The sequence below is a fragment of the Prionailurus bengalensis genome, chromosome C2 (genome assembly GCF_016509475.1).
Source record: "Prionailurus bengalensis isolate Pbe53 chromosome C2, Fcat_Pben_1.1_paternal_pri, whole genome shotgun sequence".
Taxonomy (NCBI): Eukaryota; Metazoa; Chordata; class Mammalia; order Carnivora; family Felidae; genus Prionailurus; species Prionailurus bengalensis.
In genome coordinates this window covers 75229454-75242908 of record NC_057350.1, presented here as the reverse complement: position 1 = coordinate 75242908, position 13455 = coordinate 75229454, and the positions used below count along the sequence as shown (strand labels likewise).

Genomic DNA, 13455 nt, shown 5'->3' with positions numbered 1-13455 from the left:
AATTCATAACTTTATTAAAACACGCAATTTTTAGTTCCATATTTTTTCATATACTTTTGGTTTGGTTCATAAATCAGAATTACAGTCTCTGTTCTCATATTCCTTTCTTTTACTTTAAAAATTACATTAATGAGCTGACTGTTTAAGAATCATTCTCATGATTCATTCATCTGTTACGCCTCCTTTTAAAGCTTCAGCACTGAAGGTCTTTTGACAAACCAATATTTATAACAGTTTGACAGCAGGATGAGGAACAGCGTTTGTCTTTGTAACAGCTTGAAGAAAGACCCTTTCCAGGACCCAGTCATGCAGTTACAATCTTGACCTCTTTCTTACGCTGGGAACATACATACAGCAGCACCTCCCATGTGTTTTCTTGTCCCATTGACTGTCCATTCACTTCCCATCTGTTTTGCAGTCTTAAAGGAACAGAAGGGGCCCTCTTCTTATAAATCTGTCTTTGCAGGTGATAAATGATGTCCTGTCTCTTTAAGGGCTGCCTGGGTGGTTTTCCTTTTTTTTAAAATGTTTCTACTTTCCACCTAACAAAATTCAGAGTAAGATACACTTTTAATTATAAGAAGAAAATAGAAAAGAAAAAAAATGATGGATTATTTTAAACCCTTCTTAATTGATTGGGACCAAAAATTTTACTGGTCATTAGGCTAGGCTTTTTTAATCATCTCAACTAATTACCTGAATCATATTTAAATTTTTTTTTATGTTTAGATTTTTCTATGGAGACAAAAGGAATGCATTCATTTTGAAATAGTGTATTTATTTAAACTTTTTTGGGGGGAAAATAAAGCAATGTATCAATGAGTTAGCATATAAAATAACTTTTAAAGATTTTTTTTACCATAATTTGAGTTAATAGATATAATTAATAAGGCACATTTTATATACTGGATACAGAATAAAAATTCATGGGAGATGATTATTAATCTTATGGTAGAATCTAACTTTTACATTAAAAAGACAATCATGAATCCCATAAAAATTCATTATTTTTCTTCCATTGCAGAAAAGAAATGCTTTAAGTATACATATTTATATCATTGGATTTTCTAAGCATTAAGCAGAAATAAATTTTTTTTTCTCCTATGCAGAAATCACCTATAGAAGGTTAATGGGACAAATATTGTCCCCCCCCCCTCAAATATTTTAAATTCCTGATCTTAAAAGCATTACTAGCATAAAAAGACCACTTTTCAAGTATTATGGTATATTTATGAATCAGCTCTCTAGTGGTACATCTTCTGTGAACTAGTGTGTTAGCTTATTTATTAATTCCCCGCCTATTCCAAAAAGGATTTGAGGCAGCTTGCAAAGATCTATCCTGTGCAAAATGTAAAAATGCTTAATTGGAAAGTTGAATGAAGGAAAGAGAAGGTTAAGGCAATTTGAAATAATGTGAAACGTGGGATAAGATTGGTACCCCCCTCAAAATACTTGGTTCAGGGGTTCTTCCATTTTGCAGGTAACCTGCAAATGTAGCCCTGAGCTTCCTAGACAGCTGAAGCAAAATGGAAAGCAGAGTTGATTATGGGATTTATGGTGGCTGTCAGACAAAGCAGTTGCTTCATTGAAGCACAGGTGTTCCTGGTACACACACCTGAGAAAAAATTCATCTCTGCTCACGGAAGGAACACTGAATTATGATACAGTAAACCAGATGACTACATATGATCATTAACTTCATGGACCTTTTTACTATAATGTTCCTCATTGTAGGCTAATCACATAAGCAGTTCTAGGTGAAATCAAAATGACACAGTCCAGATACATAGCTATTTGGCTTATCTAAAGATGGACTTACATAGTATCTAGCATAGTATCTAATATCTAGTGTCCCCCATACAGTCTTCCATAAATATTATTTCCTCTTGCAGCTCTGAGCCTTTTAATATCAGGTAGCAGAGAGTTCAAGGTTTCATGCTCACTGACACTGACACACACCTGGAATGGAGCTGCTCAATTAAGGGCAGATCCATAAGCATTAATAGTTAGCTGAGATGTGAGATGAAATTACGATTGCCATCTACTTATAAAAGTGAAAGGCTTAGTCAGGGTCGAGGCCTAAATGTAAGCTGCTCTATGTTCGTTCATACTGAAGTCTTTGGAGAATTTTAATATATCAAGAAAGTATTTTAAGAGGTTTGATTATATCAGCCAAAAGAGCCTGGTAGAAATGCTTGCAGTTAGGAGTTAAAAAGAGAGAGGTAGAGAGAAAGCTGAATTTATCCACAAGTCACTTTGAGCTATTTATATATTCATCAGACTTAAGCTGTAATTTATCTCACAGACTTTCTTAAGGCAGCTCTTTCTAAATCATATTATTTGGTGGGGGGAGGGGGGGTGAGGGTGGGTCTGATTATAGCAAATTTTTTAAAATAAATTTTTTAAAAATGTCATCTTTAGTGTTTGAATTATGTATCGGGTGAATAGATTACTCAACAATGAGTGAGTGAACAATGAGTTCATGGACATCTATTGCTTAGTGAGTTCTGTGCTAGACTCAGTGATTTTTTTTTTAATTTTTTTTTTCAACGTTTATTTATTTTTGGGACAGAGAGAGACAGAGCATGAACGGGGGAGGGGCAGAGAGAGAGGGAGACACAGAATCGGAAACAGGCTCCAGGCTCTGAGCCATCAGCCCAGAGCCTGACGCGGGGCTTGAACTCCCGGACCGCGAGATCGTGACCTGGCTGAAGTTGGACGCTTAACCGACTGCGCCACCCAGGCGCCCCTAGACTCAGTGATTTTAAATGATGGACTTTTTTGTATGTAGATAATTCATGCAAGCAGTACCACATTGATTCCTGGGGGGGGGGGGGGGGGGGGGGACAGTATAATCCTGATCTTTCTAAAATGAATTATGTAGTCGTGTGAGAATAATATTGTCATTTGCGATTGAATTTTTACTAGGAGCTTAACATCAAATAAATAAAAAAATACTAAGGAGTAAACAAGACAATTAAGTTTAAAAAGATGTAGTTAAAACATATGATCGGTTAGTATAGTACATTTCAGTCCTAATGTAAAGCATTTTGGGCTTTGAATTTTGGACAGATTCCCTCATTTTATAGATAAAGAGACCAGGGCTGTGACATGACTGTGGTCATGAAGTTAAAGGCACAGATGGGTCTAGAAGCCTGGTTCTCCTGACCACATTATCATATAGCTTTTAACTCGTTATGTTCTCATCTTTATAAAATCCGTATAAAATTACTACCCCACTGATTATTAGGGTGTTAGATAAGGGATTTCTAACATTTGTTGTCATCAAACACTCCTTTTGTTATTGTGTACTCCTGTGAAGTCTGTGTTTTAGAAGATCTGCCTATAGTAATATACTTACATTCGTTTTCATTAGGAACATAGAGTTACAATCCTATCTCCTGATCAACCTAAATAATAATTGTTGCAGAGTAGATGTAATTCTGGCAAAAGAGTTCCATTTGAACTTTTGAAACAAAATAACCCAGAGGACTCTGCTACCACCTTCAGCAGACCCCTAGAAGTCAGTGACCCCACCCAGCTTTGAAATTACCATACCAGTCTCAGACAGCTTTCCGGAACATAGGAGTCTCCTTTTTCTGTACCGAGCAGAAGTAATTCTGTTCATCCTTGTTAATGAGTCGATTTAAAAATAATCATAGCTCAAGAAAAAAAAAGAAAAAAGGCTCTTTGTAGGGGGGAAAAAAACTACAGGACCAAGATTCAGAAGAGAAGTGTTAGGGGCTCCTGGGTGGCTCAGTGGGTTAAGCATCAGACTTTGGCTCAGGTTATGATCTCGCAGTTCGTGAGTTTGAACCCCGCGTCGGGCTCTGTGCTAACAGCTCAGAGCCTGGAGCCTGCTTCGGATTCTGTGTCTCCCCCTTTCTCTGCCCTTCCCGTGCTCATGCTCTGTCTCTCTCTGTCTCTCAACAATAAATAAATGCTAAAAAAAAAAAAAAAAAAAAGTGTTAGATTTGGCTACACACCTTGGATTGTCGCTTTGCTTCTTCCTCTCGACTATGAAAGGTGCACATTTTTTCTTGTGCTAAATCTAAGATTTTGACTATCTTAAATCTTAAGATTTAACATGTCTTTGAGAATCTTAAAGCTTGTCTCTGGTTCACCCTTTCTGTTTGTTTTCTTCCCTTGTTTCCTTGCACTCTAGATAATCCCTTTAAATACGGAACTTCTAAAGAGCACTTACAGTAGGATTGTCTAATAAAAGGCAAGCCTTTTGATGAGCAACATATATTACATGTTAAGAACTTTTTAAAAATTTTCAGTCCTTTAGTGAATAGCTTTTTTACAGCAAAACCTCACCTCCAAGGTGTCCTCAAGTTTCACTCTAAATGTGTATACAGCTTGTTATAAAACAGTTCTGTTAAGGTACATTGTGATCTGTGGATGTGTGGTTTGCTTAAGGTACACTGCGTTAGTTTGCAGTTTGTTTTTCATGCTTTCTTTAAAAACATCAAAAGTTGTAAAAGATTTATTTCAGTGCATGTGGTAGTGTTTTGTGTGTGATTCTTTGTTCCTATTCTAAACTGTTATTAACCACTGAAGTGAACCTTCTCCCAGGTTTGGCCTTTTGGTATTCACAGTGTATTCAAAACCTAATTACAGATTAGTCTATATTTGAGACTTTTAGAGCAAGTATCAGAAGATTCAAAAAGAAATTGAGAGTAGCACTATCATTTCATGTGGAGATAAAGAGACCCAAAACATGAATGGGTGCCAAGTCATCTGAAGAAAAAAGAGAAGGACCTTCATTCACTGAGAGGGGCGGTTTATGAGGTGGGGATTATGGGAATATTCATGACTCAATCAAGAAGCACAATGAATTGATGTCTGAAATAGTTCATCTTTTAAGTAAACATTGGATAAATGGCAAGTAGACTCAGTATTCACTACATGTAGAATTGCCTATTTCAGAGCAGAAATAGCAGTTCAAACAGAAATAGGAGTTTGTTCATCCCTTCCTGAGTTGGTTTAATTTATCAGGTTAATCTGAAATTTTATAAGAGTTTTCCAACTATAAATATTTAAGGCAAATGTTTAATAGAAAAAGGAGTTTGCTTTATAATTACCCTTTGCTAATCTGTATGCACATTTCTGTGGGCAAGTAGTTTCTAATGGCAAAATAGTTAAGTACAGTAAGATTTTGGGACTTGAAAACACTTTAACACTGGGACATTAGTGTTTGGAAGGATCAGAAAGTAGAAAGTTTTAGTTGCTGACATTCAACTTTGATTTTTATGAATAAGTTTTGTTTTCTGTGTGCAGCCGGATGGCATAGTTAGTATGTAGGAAATGCTGAAGACTTTTATCAGAATTTGAAATGAAGGAATTCAAATATGGGAAATAATGCTGTTTATTATCTGTAATATAGCTCCTTTGCAAAGAATGAAAGCAATATACTTTCTAAAGCTGTGTGTGTGTGTGTGTGTGTGTGTGTGTGTGTGTGTGTGTGTGTGCAGTCAGCATATTTTGGTCTTCTGAATAAGGTGAAATAATTAAATTGAAATTTCTCTTTCCACTTACTGTATTGTGAGACCTGAGTATTCTCTGTCCCGTGTTGCTTCTGTGGTTCAAGTGACCCACCAGCTTTCCTGGATCTTCATTGTCAATGTGTATGTACCCTGCCTTCTGTTCCCAGGCTGGCTCTACACCTTGTGCTCCTGGCTTCTGCCCTCTTGGTCACTGGTATAACACCCAGGAAGTCTGTTGAGTGATTTTTTTTTTTCTTGATAACCTGCAGCCTTTGTTTTCTGTACCATATTTTTGGGAATTTCATTTATCGTTTATCAGGTATTTGTTGAGCATGTGTAGTGAGTCAGACATTGTTGTAGACATTGAAGATGCTGAACTTTTTTTGTCCAGTTTCATACGTTTGTATTGTTTTCCAAGGGTTTTTTCAAATATATGTAGGTAATAATATTTATTATACTTTTCTTAGTTATTTCTAGGCACAGAACTACTTAGGAAGGTGCTTGGTAACTATTCCATTCCCTCATTTTTACCACAGTATGTCTTATCTCAGGTAAAAGGTAAAGCTCACAACAAATACCCTTCAAATAATAGCATTTGTTTTGTTACCATTTAGAGTCTGTATCTGGTAGCGGATCTAGTATGTTTCCAAATCAGAGAAACGTGCACAAAGCTAACTCTGCAGGCTTCAGGTCCTTGTCTTCTGCAGGGACACCTTCAGGGCTGTATGAGGACCAAATGAAATGTGGGATTTAAAATCACCTCAAACATAGTAGATACTTCATAGACTCAGCATGAGGTAGGTAGGAAGTGATCAAGGAATTCTTCTCAAAGGAAAGATAGCATCTGTGTCCCCATATCACTGCATTAAGTACATTGTATAAAATGAAGGAACAAAGAAATGGATTTTTAAATTTAGCGTAAAAAGAGTACATTTATCACAGTTATTCTTTTTTCTTTTCTTTTTTTTGTTTTTTGTTTTTTTGTTTTGTTTCTTTGAGCGACAGAGAGAGCGAGCGAGCATGGGAGCAGGGGAGGGGCAGAGGGAGAAGGACAGAGAGAGTCTTAAACAAGCTTCACACCCAGCACAGAGCCTGACGCAGGGCTCTGTCTCACAAGCTTGAGATCAGGTCATGAACGACAGTTAGAGTCAGACGCTCAACCGAGTGAGCCACCCAGGTGCCCCTTCTTTTTTCTTTTCACATTCACCTCCACCGTCTCCTCTCTTCTCCTCTCCCCCCCGTTACCTCCTAGTAACTTACTTAAATGCCCTTTGTGTCATTTTTGACATTTCAGAGTATGTTGGCATGGTGCCCTGATATTCTAGTTGAAAATATTTTGTAAAAACAGCTTTTTTTTTTTTTTTTAATTTTTTTTTCAACGTTTATTTATTTTTGGGACAGAGAGAGACAGAGCATGAACGGGGGAGGGGCAGAGAGAGAGGGAGACACAGAATCGGAAACAGGCTCCAGGCTCTGAGCCATCAGCCCAGAGCCTGACGCGGGGCTTGAACTCCCGGACCGCGAGATCGTGACCTGGCTGAAGTCGGATGCTTAACCGACTGCGCCACCCAGGCGCCCCTAAAAACAGCTTTTTAAAAGGAAAATTTGGCAATTTTATTCTGTGGTCTTCTTATTAATCAGACAGTCTTTTAACTTTTATTTAGAAAAAAACATATCGCTTATCTCTAATTTTATAAGAATTTGAATTTGATTCAGACTCCACAGTTAGACACCTGCATCAGAGTGGCTCTTGGTCTGTCAATACAAGTAGATCTTGCTCTGAACTCTCTCTTCTGAGTGATGCTACTGAGCCACCCAGTCCCAGATTGTGCAGCTGAGGATGGAGGTCATGGATAGGGCAGAAGGATGGACAGAGCTGGCCCTGCTTGGACTCAGGTTGTGGAGCAAACAGTCAGAATTCTTCTCATGCAGTACACCTTTCCCAAGTAGTATAGCTCAGTGAGATGGTTAGAGGAACTGCCATGGCTTTAAGTACCTGTTTTAGATTTCCATATGTTGTGCTATTTAAGCCAGATGATTTTTTTTAAATTTTTTTTTTAATGCTTGTTTATTTTTGAGAGAGAGAGAGAGAGAGAGAGACAGCGTGAGCATGAGTGGGGGAGAGGCAGAGAGAAAGGGAGACAGAGAATCTGAAGCAGGCTCCAGGCCCTGAGCTGTAAGCACAGAACCCGACTCAGGCGCAAACCCACAACTGTGAGATCATGACCTGAGCCGAAGTCGGATGCTTAACCGACTGAGCCACCCAGGTCAGATGATTTTTTAAATACCTTGTTCATTTCCAAAATTCTGTCAGACAATTTAGAAAACTCTTTTTCTCCTACTGTCCCCTTTTTAAAAAAATTCTTCAGTTGATGAACTGCACTATGTAGAGCTCTCTAAATACTCATGAAGAAAATAGGTGAAGCTCTTTCTAAGCAACAAGATGAATTAGTTTTAAAAATAAGAATGTGGCCTTATATTGAGAAAGGAAGTATGTTTACTGGTTTGTTGACTTAAAAAATAGTACAGACTGCCAAAAAATACAGATTAAACTTCCAAGAGATAGGTTGGGATTATAGGTTGGGTTTCTCTAGTTTACTTTTACATAAAAGGAATTATTGTCGTCTCTGCGATAACTGTTATCATGTTTGCTCAGTAAATAATTGAATTAAAACAGTATGGCTTTTTTTTTCTATATAGATTTGGTGTTAGTCTCAGACTAATACCAAGAAGTAGTAGTGTTAAATTGCTGGGAAATGAAGATGAAGACATTATGTTCTTTATATGCAGCCAGATAGACTTTGTCTAGTTCCTGCAATGCTCATGAGAATTCATAAAAAGGACAATTCTTCCTTTTATTGGCTGCTCATCAAAACTGCTGTCCCACTGATACAAAGGAATACTTTATGTCTTCAATTGCAGATTATTTTTAAATATAAAAGATAAAATGTTGAATATTAATGTACTTTATATGATTTTTCTATAGATATAAAGCAGAATGCTTTACAGTTTTGCCTCTAGATCAATAGGTTTGAACCAGTCACTTCACTTTAATTGGTAATTCCCACTAATATATAAAATTGTGTTAAAAGGACAAATATATATATATATATATATATATATATATATATATATATGTTTATTTATTTTTGAGAGAGAGAGAGAGAGCACAAGCAGGGGAGGGACAGAAAGGGAGACACAGAGTCTGAAACAGGCTCCAGGCACTGAGCTGTCAGCACAGAGCCTGACACGGGGCTCAAACTGAAAAATTGTGAGATCATGACCTGAGCCGAAGTCAGACGCTCAACCGACTGAGCCACCCAGGTACCCCACCACAAACTATATTTTTAAATGGGAGTTGCATGATTAAGTAAGCAATGAAGTAGAATAAATCATGACTTCCATTTTTTTGCATATTGGGAGATTGACATGTCCTATGTGTGAATAGTTTGTTATATTTGTGAAAGAAATCTTTATATTTCAGAGAGAAGTTATAGATTTTATTTGGAAGTCTGCAAACATGAAAACATAAAATCAAATAAAATAATGTAAATCTGTCTTCAGTGACTTTGAGGTTTTTGTTGTTGTTGTTTAATACATTTTTTAATGTCTGTTTATTTTTGAGAGAGAGAGCGCAAGCGGGGAAGGGGCGGAGAGAGAAGGAGACACAGAATCCGAAGCAGGCTCCAGGCTCCGAGCTGTCAGCACAGAGCCCGACGCGGGGCTTGAACTTAATGAGCGGTGGTGATATCATGACCTGAACCACAGTCAGAAGCTTAACCATCTGAGTCACCCAGGTGCCCCTGACTGTGGTGTTTTTAAACTTTATACATTTATAGCTAGGAGAGTACATTTGTATGTATTTTTAAAGTGTTATTGCCCTTTTAATAGTTGTTGCAGATATTTTCTACAATTTCTTTTGTCTTTTAAATTTAGGACATTTTGACATATAAAGTGTACATTTTAATGTGATCATACTAGTAATCTTTTCCTTTGTAGCTTTCTCCATTTATCCTAGAAAGTCTTTTTCCAGTCTAAGGCCTGTTAAATACACTCCTATATTCTTTTTTAATTCTTAAAAATGGTTTCATTGGGACACCTGGGTGGCTCAGTTAAGCATCCAACTCTTGATTTCAATTCAGGTCATGATCTCATGGTCATGAAATCGAGCCCCACATCAGGCTCCACACAGTGTGAAGCCTGCTTGGGATTTTCTGTCTCCTTCTGTCTCTGCCCTGCCTCCAACTTGTGCTCGCTCGCTCGCTCTCTCTCTCTCTCTCTCTCTCTCTCAAAAGAAATAAACATTTTTTAAACAATTGTTTCATTATTTTATATTCTCCTCTGTTGCAGATATTGCTAACCAAGTCTTTGGTTGGACTCCAGAGAATCTGAGAACTCCTTAAAATTCTATATGCAATGATATATGTGTCTATACGTACATTTTTCTCTGTAACATTCCATAATTCTTATTACATTCTCAGCGGGGTCAGTCACAAAGCCCATATTCCTCCCCTTTCCAAAAAATTATTAAGAGCTACTATAACAATCCATTTGAACATTTTTTGGATCTAAGGTGATACGTGATGCTAAGGTAATTTTTGTCCCTTTTCCAAAATAGTTTAAGTATCCCAGACAGTTTATTGAATAATTCTCTTCAAAGATTTGTGATGCTTTTGAAAATAAGTTCACTTTTAATTAATCTAATAATCTTTTTATCTCCACAGAGAAAGTTAGAGAAATTCAAGAAAAACTTGATGCTTTTATTGAAGCTCTTCATCAGGAGAAATAAATGGTAATAAGTTAGTAAGAGCCTTCTTACTGCATTCATACTGACTAAATGCAAAATATATACTTTTTAACTTATTATAGTTTGTCATTGTACATGACTATATCCTGCTTGTTCCTGAATAATAATTTTAATGTAATTAAATAATTTTAAAGGCAGGAATCTCTGAAATTAATTCTAAATTTCATATGTACAATGTTCCTCTTGAATACTTGATTGCCTTCTGGGTGAACTAAAAATATCCTCTAGAACTCATTTTGAACAGAGGAAAAGTAAACAAAGCTAAGATATTTCATAATATGCATGTGGCTCATAAGTTTTGTGCATGTAAATAATCGAACTGTAGCCTTCATTATTTTATTTCTCATTGTTCATATTCAGTGGACAATGATGTGTATGTTAACTTGCAAAACATTTTATTTGGCTTGACTAATAATAATTGTTCTTGATTTTATTCTCTTATGTTTAAAACCATTTCTCCTGTTTAAAGTAACTCAGATAGCCTTAGAATGGAGTACTCTTCTGAATGTGTGGACTCTTACCTAATTCTGTAGTCTGGCATTGTAAGCATGTTCCAAATAAAGTATTGTATATTTAAATACAGATTTCCCATCGTAGCATAGTGAGCTGCTAATTACTGCTGAAGAATTATAATTAGTAAGTCTTTTGCTTTTATTGAAGAAGTTGAGAAAGGGAAGGTGCTCTAATTAAGACATTATCATTTCTTTAAGATATTTAATTAGTCACTTTATCTGTGAGCCCCTCCCTGTAGGCAGCCTGCAACACAGTCAGAACTGGAAGGAGTATTAAAGTAAAACCTTCCCTCCCTAGCTGCATTCATTTCAGAAAAGGCCCTGTGACCAAACTACGTGTTTTCCTCTAAGGGAGGCACAGTACATTTAAGAAAGCAAGCCAGAAAAGGAAGTGCAGCTCAGACCACTATCCCTCAGAACAGCATACCAGCAATAAGTGAGAGAGGAAGAAGTTAGAAAGCTTTCCAGTAATGTTTTATTACTTGGTTTTGTCTCTCTCCCCTAAGTTAAGACACATGTATACATGAATGTACACAAAAATGTATCCAGAGAGTAAATATCAACCATCTTTGACACAGTCCAAAAAGAATTCATTGTTTTCAAGTATCTGTGTTCATAAATGTTTTATACAACTTCAGTGTATGAAAATTTCCTTTTAAAACCATACAGTTGTTATGATACCTTCCTCGTCATAATTACTATCAGTAACTCATGTTAGAAATAAACATTTTGAGAGCCTTCTTGATTTGGAGATTCTCCTCTTCAGCACTAAAGTTCACTTGATATTTCTGTTTGTAAATGTGGTTTTGGGGTAAGAAGATTCATGAAAATCACAGAAACCCCATTAAAAATACAAGCTTCATTTCTCTCTTTAATGAAATGAAGAAGCCTAAAGGCAGCCAGTGTTTTACATAATAGTGTCACTACCCTGAACTGGTTAGTGTGACATCTAGTGTTACTGTTGCTATTGGGAACATGCCTTTTCCTGCCAGAGAGTCTGTCTCAAGTGGAGGCCAGGGTAGTCCTAAGAGCTAAATTGTGATAATCTGTGTCTATGAGGAAACCATCCCAGTTTTCTTTGTTCTTTACTTGTCTTTAGTCTCTACAGCCCTTCCTAGCCCTTGGGTTTTATAACCCTGTGAACTATTTGAATATTGGAAAGATCAACTATTTTGTACCCTGAAAATCCATTTAAAAGAATAAATGTGGCAAAATTGTAGCCTTGCTTCATTCTGACCATTTTATAAAGTTACCAGTCACGTTAAAGAATAGTTTTTGTGTGTGTGTGTGTGTGTGTGTGTGTTTTAAGTTCATTTATTTATTTTGATAGAGAGCGAGAGCAAGGGAAGGGCAGAGAGAGAGTGAAAGAGAGAATCCCAAGCAGGCTCTGCAGTGTCAGCACAGAGCCCAATGCAGGGCTCAAACTCACTAACTCTGAGATCGTGACCTGAGCCAAAACCAAGAGTTGGACTGAGCCACCCAGGGGCCCCTGAGGAATAGTTTCTTAATGATAGTTTTAACATGTGTTGAGTTCTTCAACCTGATAGTTTTAAGTAATTCATTCTGATAATTGCTGAAGATATTTATACCCAGCACAGCCAAACACAGATTCCTTCTACCAATCAATTTTAATATGTTTTTAAATTTTTTCTGTAAAAAACTAATGACAGTATTTTTTAATTCACACATGTTTAATAAAATTGTCACATTGTTATAGTAGGTGATATTTTAAATTTCATAAAACTAGCGAACAGGCAGTTAAGCTTCAGTATTTTTTTATGATCATGCAGTAATAAAGTTTATTTAGAAATTTTGCATTTGTCTCCCCATACCTTAATTTATCAAATGTGTTTATTTTTACAGAATCCTACTCATAATATAATCACCTCCGCATACATGTGAAGAAAGAAAACTCCAAAGTCTTTTGTCCTGCCTTTTTTCCTTCTGCTATTCCACCTTTCTAAACATGAAATAAAGTCATGGGGTGAAACTACTTAATGCGAATCAGAGGCACTTTGACCATCAGTTGCCTTTTGAATGCACGAAGAGTGGAAATGGCATTAAAATCCTATCTTATTGTATTGAAGTGACACATTGAGATAATACAAGTGGTGTGGCCGTTAGGTTGAGCCCTTGACGATAAGAAACTTGCTCTCCTGCTTGTGTCATTTGTGGTGGCACTATTTGTGGTGGCACTCGTTCACCTAATTCATTAGCCGGTGCTGCTCAGAGTCCGTTTCTTCTCTGGGGAAAAAAATGCCAGGTGTTGTGAAAAGCTATCAATTGTATATAAAGTGATGGTAACCCGCTAACTTGTTGTCTGTATCTGTAAATGTTCTTCATCCAGAAACTATCTGATTATGAAAATTCAGTCCACATTTATCATGTGAAAGAGAACTCGTAAACAGAAGAACCCCTCAAATAGGTTAATTTGGATTGCAACAATTCTGTGTGCATTCAGTGGAAGAGAGCTCAGCCTTCCCGGACAGCTTAGAGAGCTGCCTGGGAAGCTAACTCAGCAGCAGCTTACCTGTTTGCTTCAATGGATGTTTTTGTACTTTCTGTCTCCATTTGAAGTTCATTCATTTTGGATGTGGTATAGGTGAGCAAGGTTTTTGGTTAACTTTGCGGGGGGGGTGGGGTTACC

At 36.8% G+C, this 13455-nt stretch overlaps 1 protein-coding gene across 5 annotated transcripts in view; it reads left to right on the top strand.

Annotated features, from left to right (window-relative positions):
• Positions 1 to 13120, top strand: part of OPA1 (OPA1 mitochondrial dynamin like GTPase) — an 85142-nt gene extending 72022 nt beyond the window's left edge. For 4 of the 5 annotated variants that reach the window (XM_043594571.1, XM_043594568.1, XM_043594569.1 and 1 more), the window contains 2 exons: positions 10214 to 10281; positions 12672 to 13120. In XM_043594571.1, the coding sequence (XP_043450506.1) occupies positions 10214 to 10278 (65 nt within the window). In that variant the 3' untranslated portion in view covers positions 10279 to 10281; positions 12672 to 13120. Of the gene's footprint in view, positions 1 to 10213; positions 10282 to 11314; positions 11412 to 12671 lie in introns of all 5 variants that reach the window. The other variant, XR_006299388.1, reaches the window with a different exon arrangement.
• The last annotated feature ends 335 nt before the right edge of the window (positions 13121 to 13455 follow it).